This window comes from Erpetoichthys calabaricus, chromosome 4 (genome assembly GCF_900747795.2).
Source record: "Erpetoichthys calabaricus chromosome 4, fErpCal1.3, whole genome shotgun sequence".
In the NCBI taxonomy this organism is placed as follows: domain Eukaryota; kingdom Metazoa; phylum Chordata; class Cladistia; order Polypteriformes; family Polypteridae; genus Erpetoichthys; species Erpetoichthys calabaricus.
In genome coordinates, this window is record NC_041397.2 from 63,988,566 (window position 1) to 64,007,317 (window position 18,752).

Sequence of the window (18,752 nt, forward strand, 5' to 3'; positions counted from 1 at the left end):
GTGCATGTGTCCGTCTGTGTCTCTCTCTCTCTAACGCTGCACAAGGAATGCACAGGGAGAGACTGAACATGTGCGGAAATCATCAGCGCGCACAAACCGAAAGGGAAACTGGCTTGTTCCTATACCAAGTGTGTGGTCGTGCACAGAGGCAAAAGTTTGGCGAACGTTTTGGTCATAACCCAATTTGTACATGTTCAGAGATGTTCTTGAACTGAGGTTCCACTGCATTAGGCTCGTAATGTGTAAAATTATAACATAGTTTGACGTTTAATAGACTTTTTCTTAACACCTCCCATTATCCGACATTTTCGCTTATCTGACGTTCTGCCGGCCCATTTATGTCGGATAAGTAAGACTCTACTGTAATTCACATTTTCAAGTTTTACTAGTTTTAAAACAATAATAATATACAAATAATATGAATAAATTACAAAACGACAAAATTATAATAATTATATTTTATTTAATTCTCTCAATAAGTTTTACAACATTTGCTGGAACCAAAACAACTGACTATATAACAAAACACAATATATGCACAAATAAAGCATGTAAAATGGTTATAAACTAATTTTCAAAGAGGGCTTGATTTGAGCTGATAAAATTTACCATATTACATATATTCTGAGTCACATTAACTATTTAAAAAGAAAAACTGGTTTCATGTCAAAATCATAATGACACTGATACATTTTACAGAATTTTATTTTGAAATAAACTTTGTATTCTTTTAAAACCATTTTGGCCTCTCCATACACCATACATGAAAAAAAAACCCCACAAAGAAATAGCCCTCTGTCAACATTACAAAATACAACTTTGTTCAGATGAAGGGTAATTTATCTTAAGACTTTTGCACTTTTTGTATTGTTAATAAGAAATGCATAAAGAATTTAAACATTTTCAAACAGGTTAAAGTATTTTCCATTAACATGAAAAATAGGTTTGTTTGCAAATAATCTGAAATGGAGATTAAGCACTAGTGAAAAAAATGTTTATAGTATTTTTATACATACCATTATACACACAGTCAAAGAAACATCTGTAATTTCAGTCCTTATATGTTCTTAAATCAAGGACAATGTTGTTTCCATCACAACATGTAAAGACTCTCCACATGCCCTTCCCTGCCTTAGTGGGGAGAAAAAACAAATCTGTGTTTCACCATTACTTGCCTTGTTTGTAGAGGGTTGTGAGATACAAAGTATATTTATATACCTCAATAGGTATACAGTTGGCAAAAGGGAACTAAAGAAATGAGAAGTGAACCCCATGTCACCATAAAAACGGTCAAAAACAAAGTAGAAACAAACAATATAAATAAAAAAAATAAAGAACCCTAAACTGTGACCATCCCTTCATCCATCCTACCCATAAAAAAAAAGGATGATATATGTGGCATGGTTGAACCCACTTGGAAAGACATGTCAAGCTATGTCACTGTCAAAAGATCTAAAGATGTTGCTCCCATTGAAACATATTGATGATATCAATTTTTTAAACTTCTATATATGTTAGAAAAATTATTACACATTTAGTTCTATATTTAAGAAGATTTTACTCTGAATTTTCTGCAATTTTTTTCTATGACTGTGTGTGCAAGCTTATTATATATATATATATATTATCTATATATATTATATATATATATATATGTATATACATACATATACACATACATACATACATACATACATACATACATACATACATACATATATATATTAAAACACACACACAGTGTTTATATAGCTCATATATCTTCTGACCCGCTTATCCAGTATTATTGTACAATATTATAATTCTTAATACAAAGGATCTCCATTTATATGGAGTTTAAAAAGTAAATTTAAAAGTAAATTCCAAGCAGTGTTTTAACAATAAGATGTCTGCTTAATTGGGTAATAATTGGTCACTTAAAAATCTTTAGTTTCACTTTTTTTCTGGAACTATTATTCATAATAAGTATGATTATGTATTATGAATCTGAAAATAATTCATGAATTTAAAACCAACAGTAGCTACTACCAATAAAAAAAAACAATGCCGTAACATAAAATAATGATATAAAAATACTAAAAAGCTGTTGAAAATGATTAACAGAGAATAGGAATACCTGTATATTATCAACATTTAACCCTCTCAAAAAGTGTCAGAAAAAAAAAATCAGTCCTTGAACTTAACAATTACATAATTTACAAAAATACACAACTGTAATAATTCCAACAACTTAATATTGTTATGAAATACTACTAAACTACAGTGAAAGTACATATTTTTGGTAGAATATTACCTTTACAATAAACATTTTTACATAATACAAGCAATTCTAAAGCCTCTTTCACACTGTTTTCCATTGCCCTGCAAAGGTGATGAAGGCAGTAAGAAAATACACCTGCAGTCACAAATGGTGACCCATACCAGAAACAAGCTTCAGAATTTCTTCTTAGGAGCTGATCCAAGAGACCAGCTTTTCTGAACAATCCAACCAGTAGAACTAAGCTTAGCTTAATAAATTACATTCATTTTAAAATATAATAGGTTACAAGATTCTTCTATGACTAATATTTAACATAAAAGTTTAAAATTATGACAAAAACGTATCTATAAATCACTTTCAACATCAAAAATTACATTAAAACTGTAACTTTTGTGAAGAAAAAAATACAATGAATGAAAATCACGGGGTGGGTGCCCAAATTGTGCCAAGCAAGCAGAGCTTATGGGTTTTCCAATTTTAAAATAGCACTGTGGTCAATTCTGAAAGACACACACAGTGCATACATACATATTATATACACACACATATATGTATGTAAAAGGGATATTAATGGTTGATTTATGCTTATGTTCAGTGCCAACATGTAGCCTATGAGACAAAAGTTTGGTACAGATAGTTGCACTAAATGATAATATAAACATTTTACTAGCTTGAAAGCTAAGCAATGATTATTAAATTTTGTGGCACATCTTTTTAGGAAAAAGCAATATATAAAACAAAACTAGAACGGATTTTTATATTTAGAAAATTGCACCTCAGCAAAGCTTAATGTATTTGAAATGTTAAAAGCTGTGATGCATCGCCTTGTTTCAAATTAAACTTTTATTTACTTATTATCATCACCTCAGATTCTACTCTAAAATGACTTAATTAAAATAACATTCCTGTATTTTAAAAACTAATAACCCTGTCATCATAATGTGTGTGGACTTAAAACTAACAGGTACTTTTTTGGACAACATCCAATAATTTTTCAGTTAATATTTTTTAATTACATCCTTTTGGGCTTGAAATGTGTAATACTTAGGCACTTCTATTGATCATTCAAAATTAAACAGGGAGCTGTTGGGAGGATGGTTCTGAAAGCACCTCTTTATTATCTTTAAGGAACTAAAATGTTCTCTTTTGAAAGCACTGACATTATACATTTTTATATACCCCTGCTCTTTAACTTTCTGAAAGGACAACTGAATGAAATCAAATGTCTGTTTCATATAAATCGATTAATGATCTGAATCACGTTTGTCAAGTCTGCCTGCAGACACAATGTACCCAAATTAATACCCAGAATTGACAGATCTGATCAATCTATGAGATCTTTCAAAGTCCTTGGCACTGTTACTTGAGACAACAGCAAACATCTTAATGGCCATTATTTATAAACATAAGAATTCTTTTATATTTTGTTCCCTAAACTAGAGAATCCAAAATGTCTACTGCCAGCCCAGGACATTATGAAAGTTTATCAACTCCATTTCTGGGAAATTGATAAATACAAATGTTTGCATGGCTGTTTTGTCTAGCAGTCACATTTTTGTTTTGGTTTTCCTGGGTAACAATGCACATTCAAATAACCATTTCATTCTTCTCAATATGTCATCCATCTGTTTAACATTCATTTATTGATTCCCTTCCAAAGTAAACTATCTTGTCAGGATCAGAACCTAAGTGCAATAAAATGTTTGTCAAAAAATTATGGGACATTATGCTTAATTATAGAGCAAAAGCTTCAGTTTTCTGTTTAAAATCTTTTTCAAACAAGCACTTAACATTAAGCACTATATTATTCTAAGAGTGCATTAACATGATCAGCTAGGTGGAAAAAATAACCTACTTTTCATATAGATAACTGTTAAAAACAATCATTAAAATGAAATATCCACCTTTAGATATATAGTCTGTACAATTCTGATTGTATTCATTTACAAGATAACATATTTTGCATTACAGGTATATATAATTGGTGCTTGTGTGTGTGTTTATATATTATATATATCTATATATCTATACACACACACACACACATACACACAAAAGCACTTAAATGTTATATGTAATGATTTATCCATAATTATACTCTCAGCATGCAGGTTGTTGTAGCTCTAATGAGGAGGAAAGGTAGTATTTACACAGCGGCTGTTTTGGGGTGTGTAGTGCAGCATCTTGACACTTCATTCCTTTTTTGTTGATTACTTCAGGATAATCTGTTTTGTAAAAAAGAGATACATAAAACATTACTCACAAGAACACTGCTGGTAACTTATCTATTAGAAATTTTCTGTTGAGACCTTTGTTACACAATGTATAACATGACTTTATCATATTTTGTAAGCTTCAATGAAGCAACAATCTTTCTCAAAAGCATACTTCTACCATTCATCAATTTTCAATCCCATTTAATCCATTCAGAGTTACTGGGAGATAGAGCCTGTACTGCCCATATTGGTCCAATTGAAAGTTACCAATGAATTTAAGACATCTTTGGAATGTCCTGGAGATTGTGCTGACAAGCCAATTACAAATCAGCTTTCCAAAATTCTTCAGGAAACATAATGGACTTACTAACTCTGAAAAGCAACTGCATCATATGAATCCTCAAGAGTATTACATTTTGTTTATTACAGATTCAAAGCAAAGAGTACTGCTGTTTGTGAAGATCAAGGGGCAGCAAGAGACTAAAAGAATAAAGGGAACAAAATTACAAATACGTCAATAAGAAACAGAATTAAGATGGCCTTTGTCATTAAATCTGTGGCAAGTGACTATGACCTCTATTCATTTTGAAGTCTAATGTCCACCAAAATTGTCAAGATACAGTCTTTAGGGGACACTTACTTTTTTGCACTGAAGGAACATGCTTCCTAACTTAGAATCTTTGAATGAAAGATAAGTGAGCAAAGGGATAGATGAAATAATATCCATCCATCCATCCATCTTCCAACCCGCTGAATCCGAACACAGGGTCACGGGGGTCTGCTGGAGCCAATCCCAGCCAACACAGGGCACAAGGCAGGGAACCCATCCTGGGCAGGGTGCCAACCCACCGCAGGACACACACAAACACACCCACACACCAAGCACACACTAGGGCCAATTTAGAATCGCCAATCCACCTAACCAGCATGTCTTTGGACTGTGGGAGGAAACCGGAGCGCCCGGAGGAAACCCACGCAGACACGGGGAGAACATGCAAACTCCACACAGGGAGGGCCCGGAAAGCGAACCCGGGTCCCCAGGTCTCCCAACTGCGAGGCAGCAGCGCTACCCACTGCGCCACCGTGCCGCCATGAAATAATATGTCTATGGAAATTTACATAATAAACAATACTTAACAGGATGCAATGTTAAGTCATGATGTTGCTCTTGTCTTCCTTAAAATAGTTTCACTTGTGGTGCTACTTGTGTTTCTGTATCAGCAGGACTAATAACAAATCCTTTTCACCAAATTGTAATGGAAAAGAAATAAATTGGATTGACTTGGTCTTAAAGCAATTTCACACTTTTAAGCCTTGAGCCACATCAGACTTAGATCAGTGTGTTTCAAATGCCTGATTCACATAAAGTTCTAAATGAAATAAAACTGAGAGAATAAACATCTGATGTGTTTCAAAAACTAGAGATGTAAAAAAAATCTCTGCAAATGGCAATAATATCTAAGTACTAATGAACAATCAATAGAAGATTAATGGCCTTAAAATGTAACCTATAAAACTGTTTCTTTTGTTGTTTTCATGAAAACATTAAACACAACATAACTAACTGTATTATTCCTTGTATGCAAGCAAACTAATCCAAGCAGCACACACTGTTGAATGACTCAGTGGCTATCTGTCATGAAAAAAGGATGTAGCAGACATGTCACTTGCTTTTACACTGACAAGTAACAAAAAAAAAAAATAATTTGTAAGATTAAATCTTTTCTAAACTGTACTTAAATTACAAATCACTACAGTCTAACAATCCTAAAGTATAGTATATGCTTACAGTCAATATCAATGATAGCATTTGGACCATATTCATATCTCAAATGTTCTCATTATTTTGCACAAACAATTCAAATAATTTCTCCAATTTAAATTTGGAAAACACCTCATCTCACAGCCACCTCTCTTTCTCTACAGGTGAACGTTTTAGACATACACTACCGATCAAAAGTTTTAGAGCACCTCAGTTTTTCCAGTTTTCTTAAAATTTAATCAGCTGAAATGCAATGAGTGGCCTAAAATGTTGAAAAGGTAAGCAGTACACTGCCAGAGGTTTAAATTTAAAGTTTAGGTTAGCAAAAACTGAAAAAAGTAAACTTCAGAATAATACAAATGGGTCTTCTAACTGGTTACAACCTACAGATATTCTGCAGCAGTTAAAGTAAATTAAGCCTTGCAAGTTGAAGCAAACAATCTGCATAGGTGTCCCAACTTCTGTTGATTACTTAAAAACCTTCTGTCTGTTTTAAAGCAGAGATGGAACACACTGTTAAAACACCCTATGAAGTACAATTTAGAAAATATTATGTTGTAGAAAGTTTTAAATGTCTGTGATAATGAGAAAAAAAAACTGCAATTAAATGAAATGAGTCACAAAAATCAGAAGACAAGTTTCTGAGAGTCACCAGCTTACACATAACAGGCACACAGTACAATAGCTTCAAGCACAGCTTAACAGTGGTTGACAAAAGCAAGTCTCACTTTCCACTGTGAAGAGGAGACTTTGTGCTAGAGGTTTGGCAAGAAGAAATCCATTCCTCAAAGGACAAAACAGGACCCTGAAATACTGGCTATTGACTACTGCAGACTGGAAGAAAGTCTTATAGGCTGATGAATCAAAATTTTGAACTCTTCAGTTCATTAAGCAGAGTGGTTATAAACTGTGGAGTTGGTGAAAGGATGGTTCCTCAGTGTGCGACATCAACTGTCAAACATGTTGGTGGAAATGTGATGGCCTGGGGTTGATTTGCTGGAGGCAAAGTTAGTGACTTCAACAGAGTGAATGGCATTCTGAATCAAAACGGTTACCATAATTTGGCAGTTGTATCAGCAAATGGTGGCTACTTTGATGAATCAAAAATTTTAATAAAATCTTGTACATTTAATAATTCCTTGACTTATTTTTAATTTGTCACTGTTTATTTGTTCTATACCTTGATTTCATGAAACATTATGACATTAAACTGCATGCATTTCCATAAAAACTGAAAAACCAAGCTGTTCTAAAACTTTTGACTGGTAGTGTATAGCTTCAAACATTACAGTTCTTCCTAGAATATTGATTATTTTTAAGTGAGCCTGACCCCATAGCTTTAAAAAAACCAGTACAGTTGCAGGCCGTGTACTGATGCCTCAGTAAAAACAATTTTGGCGAAAAAGCCATGCAGTTTTAGAAAATACAGTACAACTAGTGAAGACTCAGATATCTGGAGCAAAGGGGAGTGAATTTAGCCAAGGTATCTACTGGTATGGTTTGTTTATGAAACCAGAGAAAAGCCAAGCAAAATGACACCTTTTATTGGCTAACTAGAAAGATTACAATATGCAAGCTTTCGAGGCAACTCAGGCCCCTTCTTCAGGCAAGATGTAATCAAGATGTAAGCAAGATTACATCTTGCCTGAAGAAGGGGCCCGAGTTGCCTCGAAAGCTTGCATATTGTAATCTTTCTAGTTAGCCAATAAAAGGTGCCATTTTGCTTGGCTTTTCTCTACATTCATAATGGCTAACACGGTACAACACCCTAGTACTACTTTATGAAACCAATAACTGAAGTTAGCCTATCAGCCTAGATATAACTTGGGAGAATCTTGGGATGTATGATAACAAATGTGACAATGCTCCCTCCCAATTTGCTCAACTACTTATGTGAAAACAGTATACACACAAGACCTTGAGTCTTTTTAAGTCCTTTGTTAGCGACTTAGTATACCTTTGCAACAACTCCAGTTTGTCTTCACTACACATTTGCCTTTTCTTTAGAAGTTTGTTTCCAGTCTGTATGCCCTTACCTGGTTATGCTGTTAGTCTCTTTAATCATTCCCCATCAAAAAATATTTATCATGTCGACAAGTGGTAGAGTTGACAAATATGTTACAGCAGACTCCATAAGCTTCTTAATGGAAATGCATATACAGGTGCTGGTCATAAAATTAGAATATCATGACAAAGTTGATTTATTTCAGTAATTCCGTTCAAAAAGTGAAACTTGTATATTAGATTCATTCATTACACACAGACTGATGTATTTCAAATGTTTATTTCTTTTAATTTTGATGATTATAACTGACAACTAATGAAAGTCCCAAATTCAGTATCTCGGAAAATTAGAATATTGTGAAAAGGTTCAATATTGAAGACACCTGGTGCCACACTCTAATCAGCTAATTAACTCAAAACACCTGCAAAAGCCTTTAAATGGTCTCTCAGTCTAGTTCTGTAGGCTACACAATCATGGGGCAGACTGCTGGCTTGACAGTTGTCCAAAAGACGACCATTGACACCTTGCACAAGGAGGGCAAGACACAAAAGGTCATTGCTAAAGAGGCTGGCTGTTCACAGAGCTCTGTGTCCAAGCACATTAATAGAGAGGCGAAGGGAAGGACAAGATGTGGTAGAAAAAAGTGTACAAGAAATAGGGATAACCGCACCCTGGAGAGGATTGTGAAACAAAACCCATTCAAAAATATGGGGGAGATTCACAAAGAGTGGACTGCAGCTGGAGTCAGTGCTTCAAGAACCACCACGCACAGACGTATGCAAGACATGGGTTTCAGCTATCGCATTCCTTGTGTCAAGCCACTCTTGAACAAGAGACAGTGTCAGAAGCGTCTCGCCTTTGGACTGCTGCTGAGTGGTCCAAAGTTATGTTCTCTGATGAAAGTAAATTTTGCATTTCCTTTGGAAATCAAGGTCCCAGAGTCTGGAGGAAGAGAGGAGAGGCACAGAATCCATGTTGCTTGATGTCTAGTGTAAAGTTTCCACAGTCAGTGATGGTATGGGGTGCCATGTCATCTGCTGGTGTTGGTCCATTGTGTTTTCTGAGGTCCAAGGTCAACGCAGCAGTCTACCAGGAAGTTTTAGAGCACTTCATGCTTCCTGCTGCTGACGAACATTATGGAGATGCAGATTTCATTTTCCAACAGGACCTGGCACCTGCACACAGTGCCAAAGCTACCAGTACCTGGTTTAAGGACCATGGTATCCCTGTTCTTGATTGGCCAGCAAACTCGCCTGACCTTAAACCCATAGAAAATCTATGGGGTATTGTGAAGAGGAAGATGCAATACGCCAGACCCAACAATTCAGAAGAGCTGAAGGCCATTATCAAAGCAACATGGGCTCTCATAACACCTGAGCAGTGCCACAGACTGATCGACTCCATGCCACGCCGCATTGCTGCAGTAATCCAGGCCAAAGGAGCCCCAACTAAATATTGAGTGCTGTACATGCTCATACTTTTCATGTTCGTACCTTTCAGTTGGCCAACATTTCTAAAAATCCTTTTTTGCATTGGTTTTAATTGATATTCTAATTTTCCGAGATACTGAATTTCGGACTTTCATTAGTTGTCAGTTATAATCATCAAAATTAAAAGAAATAAACATTTGAAATACATCAGTCTGTGTGTAATGAATGAATCTAATATACAAGTTTCACTTTTTGAATGGAATTACTGAAATAAATCATCTTTGTCATGATATTCTAATTTTATGACCAGCACCTGTAGTTCTTTCAGTGGCTGCTAACAGGATCCTAGTTTCTGTTCATCATTACTGTTAATGGGTACACTGTTTTGAGAGCATACTGTAATACTCAAGTTAAAGTCTTAAAGCCTGAAAAGCATCATTGTCAAGACACAGTGGCATGCGAAAGTTTTCAATCCCCTAGAAAGTCATCATAATTTTCTTCATGACAAAAGATATGTACACATATCTTATCCATTTAATATTTTTAATGTGAATGGCTTTCACTTAGCCATTTCAAAACATTCACCTTTCCGTTTTTGAATAATTCCAGTGTCACTTGGCCTTATGCTTAGGGTCACTGTAATGTTGAAAGAAGAATATTCTCCTGAATCGTAGCTTCATAGTAGACTGGAACAAGCTCTCCTTTAGTATTGTGCGGTAGTGTCCATCCATCGTTCCTTCAACTCTGACAAGATTGCCATCTTGCATCTTCACTCTAGTTTCAACCAAACAACATTGAAGACTTCCAAGGAGTGATGGTTGGATTTTTAGTAGACTCTCTCACCAGTCGACATCTTGCTCTGATGTTTAGTTTTGAGGGATGGTCTGTTCTAGTAAGAGTCTGGGTGCTGTGAAGAACCTTCCACTTTCTGATGATGGATCCAACAGTGCTTAACAGGACCATTCAAACTGTTCAATATTTTTGTAGCCATTTTCTGCCTTGTGCATTTCAGTGGATTTGTTTTTCACATCAGTAGAATGCTCCATTGTTTTCATTTTTGCAGTGATTGTCTAACAAAAACTATGGTGCTTTACAAAGAGTGCTTTATATATGCAGAGAGATTCAAACGACTCACAAGTAGTACCTAATTATGTTTAATTACGGTCAAGTGACTGTCAACTTTGCGTTGTTTGTGATTAATTTGTCATTTGTGTAAACCTGGAGCTTCCAACACGCAGAGGTTTAAATACTCAAGTAAACACTAACTTTTGAGTTTTTCTTCTTCAGTTAAATATCCCCAGAAAATGGATTACTTTATACACCACTGTATTTAACAGATTCTGGGCCCTGTTCTGTCATAAAATGTGAACTCAAAATGGGAGATTCAAAGCAGCAAGATTAACTTATTTAACACATATAGTTTATATAAAGAAAATATCAACAGCAAGTCAAATTACTGTGCACATTTTAAATACTTAGTTTTTTAGATTTCTTTAATTACTTTTTGGGAAAAATGACATTAATCGTTAACATCCCAAAGCATATTTTCCCAAAACATCTGGAAATGAGAGAATTTCAATCACTATTCACTCACTCCACCATAGGAAATGTTGAGTTAAAGCTACATAACGTAAAATAGTCAGATATTTACAAGATGTTAATACACAGTGGTACAATAAAATAAAAGTTCCAGTAACAAAATTAATGATGGGAAACGTGATGGAATGAAGTTCAGATACATTAATATCAAATTTAGAAAATAAAATAAAAATCTACTGAGAAAGTGCTACTTTTCAACAACATCAATGTTATTCACAGGTAGGGGAACAGTTTTTTCTAATTTAAGGTAGCCACAAGAAAATCAGTGTATATAGATCCACTTCTGGCTACTGATATCAAAACCTATTATTCCATTTAAAAGATAAAACCAGTTTATAATATGGAGCACTACAGAGGATGGAAACTGAATCAATGAATAGACTACGTCCAGAAAAAAGTGATGGAATGTTAACTTCAGCCAACAGTACTCACAAAATGGTTCTATTACTGCAAACTCATACAATATACTTTTTTTAGCGTCCATCCTTAAAATAGACATATTGTAGGGGGAAAAAGACCCCAAAAACGTACTGGCCTAAAACTTGGCATATTTTTAATCTATATGATATCAGCTGACTTTTGTCTGTGGCAGCTAAAATTACAGGAAGCTTGATTCCAGGTGAAAGCAGTTTTGCAATAATGGCTCACCTGTCAGGTATCACAAAACCACCATTCTGTTTCTATAAATTTCAGTCTGGCACACTTGTAAGCTGCACTTTCTCTAATGTAGGGTAGTTTTTTCTACATATTTTTATGTGTTTAATTAGTAATTAGTCATTTATACCATTTAATGAAAAACAAAAATTAGAAGGGCTAATTATGTAGTAAATTACCTTTATTTGATCTTTACTAACATTTATTGTTGGCACTGCATGAAGGTTTTAAATGATTGCTTTCACATACTTAAGATAACAGCCATCCTTCTTTCAAATTATACTGAACTGTTTCAAAATTAGTAGGGGTATCTATTTTTGGGATATGTTCCCTGGCTATTGAATTTCTAGGCCAGTATGTCTTTTCTGTAGGATCCATTGTCTCCCATATGTGAATGCTTACTCCTGGTTTTGCACAGCATTTTGAGTGATAGTGCTCTCTAGTGTAGCAGCATTCAGTCCAGAACAGGACCGAGACTGCTGTTGTCCCTAGGATCAGGCATTGTTTATTTGTTTATATGTGCGATATTAATTACAAATGTCATTGTTTTCTACAATACATTGTGTGGTTACACATGGTTTCAATATAGTACTCTATTTTATAATTAATGCTGTTTATCTCCTATAGCAACTAGCATGACTATCTAATACTTGTTCACATTAAACCACCCTATAAACTAATCTTAGACATCTTAGAATTGTAGTTTTGTACAACAAAAATTGAGCATCATTATTTTGCCAAAAGATCTGAAATCAGTAATGTAACAATTACATAACAGTTTAATAAATTCTCAGCTGAATGATTTAGTTTCTTTATAATGATTCAGTAAATTAATTGTTAGCTGTGTTCCTTACACTTATTATAGTTAAAATATTGAATTTATTTACATTTGACATAATGTTATTGGTTGGCACAGGTGCACTGTGGCTAGATCTGCGTGAAAAAACATAGATGTAGAGACTGAACTTCATATCCTAGCCTAACTACTGACTGCTTGCATTGTGTACTTTCTGCCCATGTCCTTATGAATTTTCTCCAGGAAATCCAGCATCCTTGCATATCAGAAGGACAAGCACATTACATGAATTGGGAACTCTAAATTAGGTAGATGCATGTGTCTTATGATAGACTGGTGTGCTATCTATAGCTGATACCCACTTTAAGCAAAAGAGTCTGGCTCCTGGGGTTCCGAATTTGAATAGGCAACTTCAAAAAATTAATAAGACCGATGGATATTCAATGTTTGGGGAAAATAAACCAGGTAGAAAAGTGCGTAGCACTTGCATATGCAGAATCCTAAGTTCAAATCTCATCCTGGGCATTCTGCGTGCAGAGTAATTTTTCTGAGTTTGTGGCTGTTTATTATGGGTAAACTAGTTTCTTGCCACAGCCTAAATATGGCATGATAGGTTAACTGGTGACTGTTTAACAAACCATGAATGTTTCTGGGTATTGCATGACTGGGCTATTAGATCCCTATCCAGGGTTAGTCCTTACCCTTGTGCTCATTGCTGGGGTGACAGAGTGTAAGCCTACATTAGTCATAAATTGGATTAAACATACTGAACAGAAAGAAGTGCAGGTAAGTAGATTGGCAAGTCCATTGCCTAATTTTTACAAACAACAGAAACTGAAATAAGGCAGACTGCCTAATTCCAGGCAAGAATGGCTAAGGATATTCTGATTAATTAGGTGTGTATGCTTGTGCCCCATAATGAAACTTACAGTGCATCCAGAAAGTATTCACAGAGCATCACTTTTTCCACATTTTGTTATGTTACAGCCTTATTACAAAATGGATTAAATTCATTTTTTTCCTCAGAATTCTACACACAACACCCCATAATGTCAATAAAAAAACTGAGAAATCACATGTACATAAGTATTCACAGCCTTTGCTCAATACTTTGTCGATGCACCTTTGGCAGCAATTACAGCCTCAAGTCTTTTTGAATATGATGCCACAAGCTTGGCACACCTATCCTTGGCCAGTTTCGCTCATTCCTCTTTGCAGCACCTCTCAAGATCCATCAGGTTGGATGGGAAGCGTCGGTGCACAGCCATTTTAAGATCTTTCCAGAGATGTTCAATCGGATTCAAGTCTGGGCTCTGGCTGGGCCACTCAAGGACATTCACAGAGTTGTCCTGAAGCCACTCCTTTGATATCTTGGCTGTGTGCTTAGGGTCGTTGTCCTGCTGAAAGATGAACCGTCACCCCAGTCTGAGGTCAAGAGCGCTCTGGAGCAGGTTTTCATCCAGGATGTCTCTGTACATTGCTGCAGTCATCTTTCCCTTTATCCTGACTAGTCTCCCAGTCCCTGCCGCTGAAAAACATCCCCACAGCATGATGCTACCACCACCATGCTTCACTGTAGGGATGGTATTGGCCTGGTGATGAGCGGTGCCTGGTTTCCTTCAAACGTGAGTTCAATCTTTGTCTCATCAGACCAGAGAATTTTCTTTCTCATGGTCTGAGAGTCCTTCAAACTCCAGGCTGGCTGCCATGTGCCTTTTACTAAGGAGTGGCTTCCGTCTGGCCACTCTACCATACAGGCCTGATTGGTGGATTGCTGCAGAGATGGTTGTCCTTCTGGAAGGTTCTCCTCTCTCCACCGAGGACCTCTGGAGCACTGACAGAGTGACCATCGGGTTCTTGGTCACCTCCCTGACTAAGGGCCTTCTCCCCCGATCGCTCAGTTTAGATGGCCGGCAGCTCTAGGAAGAGTCCTGGTGGTTTCGAACTTCTTCTACTTATGGATGATGGAGGGCACTGTGCTCATTGGGACCTTCAAAGCAGCAGAAATTTTTCTGTAACCTTCCCCAGATTTGTGCCTCGAGACAATCCTGTCTCGGAGGTCTACAGACAATTCCTTTGACTTCATGCTTGGTTTGTGCTCTGACATGAACTGTCAACTGTGGGACCTTATATAGACAGGTGTGTGCCTTTCCAAATCATATCCAATCAACTGAATTTACCACAGGTGGACTCCAGTTAAGCTGCAGAAACATCTCAAGCATGATCAGGGGAAACAGGATGCACCTGAGCTCGATTTTGAGCTTCATGGCAAAGGCTGTGAATACTTATGTACATGTGCTTTCTCAATTTTTTTATTTTTAATAAATTTGCAAAAACCTCAAGTAAACTTTTTTCACGTTGCCATTATGGGGCGTTGTGTGTAGAATTCTGAAGAAAAAAATGAATTTAATCCATTTTGGAATAAGGCTGTAACATAACAAAATGTGGAAAAAGTGTTGCGCTGTGAATACTTTCCGGATGCACTGTAACTCTAAGGACAGCTAATTATGGCTTGGTGCCTAATGCTGTCTGCACAGATTGCAATACAGAATTAAAAGAAAAATATTCAGTAAACAAATAAATGAACGAGAATGTAACAAAGGTATATATGATAATGTTTAGTAACTCAATTATCTGCAAGTTACCTAATACTGAAACTAAAGTTGTAATCATTGGCAAGAATGTTCAAATTCCTAGCTTTGTTAACCCAAGTAGTTCAACTATTAAATGCCTCACTGGAGCCAATAAAGCAAACTCTCCTGTTGGCAATGAAGTCTCTGTTTTGAAATATATTTGATTTTACAGCAATACACCATTTTATACAAAAGTGAAACTCAAATGGAAGACTGTGAAAGTGTCTTGTCACTTACTAATATAAAATACAGAAGAATATGTAGTTTAGCAAAATTTAAAATTACTCCTTTCATAAACAACAGCAACTTGTTTTTGGGAACTGCCTAGACTTTCAAAAAATAAGCCAGAGGGGATAATTTTTAGTCATTGTAAAATAAGGCAATAACATCTCCTGGATAATTATTTATTAAACGCCACAGCTCTGATTTTATTTTAAGATCTTTCACCAGGAGTGTCTGTTTTAGTAATTTGTAACATACTGTATAAAAACAAATTACCAAACAAAATGGGCTAACAACCTTAAAAACTAAGATCTTTTGATAACATTATGTATTACTTGGAACAGTGACTACTGACACAAATAAGAAACACAATCTGCTACAGTATGTTAAATTGATAACAATTTCAAGGAATTTGTCTTTAAACTGTGAATTAAATTATATAAGTTTAAAACTTTAAAAATCAAGCATTGTGGAATCAAGCAATCAATATACTGTCAATTTTAAAATCCAATAGCCCATATTAATTTTACTGAATTTACTTATAATATATTGTCTCTCTTTGACACTGACCTAGCCTTAAGTTTATAACTGTGCTTTTTTACAACACATTCTTAAAACACATAATACATCAAAGTTTATACTTGCAGAACTGAATACTACAATGTTCTGCTCATAAGCTGTTTAACTTGTTGTTTGTAGGGTACTATTACATTAAAATTCTTCCACAGCTACTGTTATTGCAACTAGAAACTATGACCAATATTCCTCCTCAAAATTCTCTTCACATGTATTATTTCATTATTTAATATTCTGAAAGATGTATATACAGTATTTGTTTTTTATTTATTTTTAAGTGCTCCATGTCCATCTTATAAATATAAAATAAAACAAACACAGTTATCCCCAAAAATGAATGAAGAAATCTAATCAAGTTAATTTATATTTTTACACATGTAAAAACAATGCTCAAAAGAGATTTAGCTACCTTGTAAAAATGTCTTGTAAAAATATACATTTTCTTTGTTTTCTTGTGCAGTCATTCAATTTTTCAAATTCAAGCAACTCAGGCAAGCTTTGAAACAAATATCAAATACAGTGCTGAGCAAGGAAAACGGTAAATAGAAACTTTATACATCACATTAGGTAAACTCTTTCTCTGTCAATGAGTAGCAAAGTTACAAAATATATCTTAAAAGAGGTCATCATTTTTGTGTGAGGAACCATTTCTGTTTCAACAGTGAAAACCAGATGCTGGGATCTCACTTCCAGGATACATATTAAGAATGATAATGCATCTTTTAAAACTATGAAGTTCATAAAATCTATTCAGGAATTTTTAAGCATATTTTTTGAGCCTGATGTTCATTTGTGATATAACATATGGATCACTAGAGTTCAAAAGATTTATGTTTAGGTTACTGAGAAAGTAAAGGAAAAAATATATATGTTGTTTAATTAGGACATTGGGTCACCATACGTCATGAAAACAGACATGGATTTTACAAGTGTGTAAAACTATATTGAAGGTAATGTGTGTAAAACCTTTCTTCCATAACAAATTAAAATTTTTACTATATTAAGGATAGTAATGAAAATGCTGTCTCTATTTTTGTGCATTACTTAAGGCATGAAAAAATGTATATCTCAAAGACCACACTTGTGCAAAAGCTCCTTGTTTTGGAATAATCTAGATTCCTTATTTTCACAGGTTTCACCTTTTATTTTGTTAGTTACCTGTGTTTGTTTTTACATATTGTATTTGCTGGAAACTAAAATTAGATTGTACTATACTTAATAATGATACTCTTTAACCCATTTCATGTATTAAATGAACAAAGTAATAAACCACCATCAGCAACTATGTGAAAAAACAATGGCCCCCAGTTAAATCTGCACAGATACAGTAGGTATCTCTAATTAACCTTTTTCCTGATTGAACAGAACAGAGGCTGAAACCAGCCCTTCTCCATGTAAGCTTCTTATTTTGAAATCACAAACATTCAACAAGCACACAATAAAAAAAGGATTTTCTGAAGAAGTCAGGCTGAAACAGGCTACAAAGACATTCTTGGTAGCCTAGTAAGCCACCAAACCACAGTAAGAGTCTTAATCGCCAAATGAAAAATGTTTAGAACAACACTGAAATTTCCTAGACGTGTCGGGCCCACCAAAATTACTCCAAGGGTGTACTGTAAAATAAGCTGGTAAGTCACAAAGAAAATCATAAAAATATCCAAAAGAATCTTTTATCTCAGCAAAGATTATCATTCATAACTACACAAGCTGAAAAACAATCAACAAAAATGGGCTTCTGTGCAGAGCAGCATGGTGGTAATCACTGCTGAACAAGAATGTCATATATGCTTGTCTTTTTCATTTGCCAAGAAGAACTTGAATGATTTTCAAACCTCATCTGTGGCCAGATGGGACTAAAGTGGAACTTTTTGGATAGCATGGGTTTCATTAAGTTAGATGTAAAGCAAATACTGCTTCCCTGAGTAGACCTTTCAAACAGTTAAAGATGATGGTGGTAGTGTGATGATGCTTTACTGTCTCAGGATGTATGCGACTTGCCATAAATAAATGGACCATAAAACATCTGGTTATTCATGTGTGAAGTGAACTTGAAGTACAGTTCAATCCTGCAGACAAACAACGATCTAAAACCTAAAAGTAAGTAACTGATAACTGAAAAGAAGCAAAACTATAGTTTGTCCCTGGCCTAGTCCATGTTCAGAGCTAAATCCAACAGAAATGCTATTGCAGTACCTAAAATAACCAGTTCATGCTTTAAAAATAAATTAAATAAGTTCTTCAGGGAAGAGTGAGTAAAATTCCTCCACAGAAATGAGCAACACTGATTTTGAATTATAAGAAACAATTTACTGCAGGCATTGCAGCTAAAAGTGATACAACCAATCATTAAGTGTAAGGAGGCAATTACATTTTCACATATTGCCAGCTGGTGTATATAACAGAACTTAAAGACCTGTAAACATTAAGTGTCAATAATGGAGTCAAATCAAAAGCAAAGTACTTTTCAGTTCATTGTGTATGTAAAATTTGTCTAAATGCTCACATAATACATTATTATTATCATTATTATTATTATAATCCTTTAGTCTATCAATGTTTTTTGGTCATTTTAGTATTATTTTAAAGTATCTTAAACATG

The 18,752-nt window shown here is 34.9% G+C and overlaps 1 protein-coding gene across 11 annotated transcripts in view; it reads right to left on the reverse strand.

The window, feature by feature from the left end:
• Window positions 1-443: 443 nt before the first annotated feature.
• mbnl2 (muscleblind-like splicing regulator 2) overlaps window positions 444-18,752 on the reverse strand; it is a 244,860-nt gene continuing 226,551 nt past the window's right edge. For all 11 annotated transcript variants that reach the window (XM_051926781.1, XM_051926785.1, XM_051926783.1 and 8 more), the window contains one exon: window positions 444-4,485. In XM_051926781.1, the coding sequence (XP_051782741.1) occupies window positions 4,361-4,485 (125 nt within the window). In that variant the 3' untranslated portion in view covers window positions 444-4,360. The remainder of the gene's footprint in view (window positions 4,486-18,752) is intronic.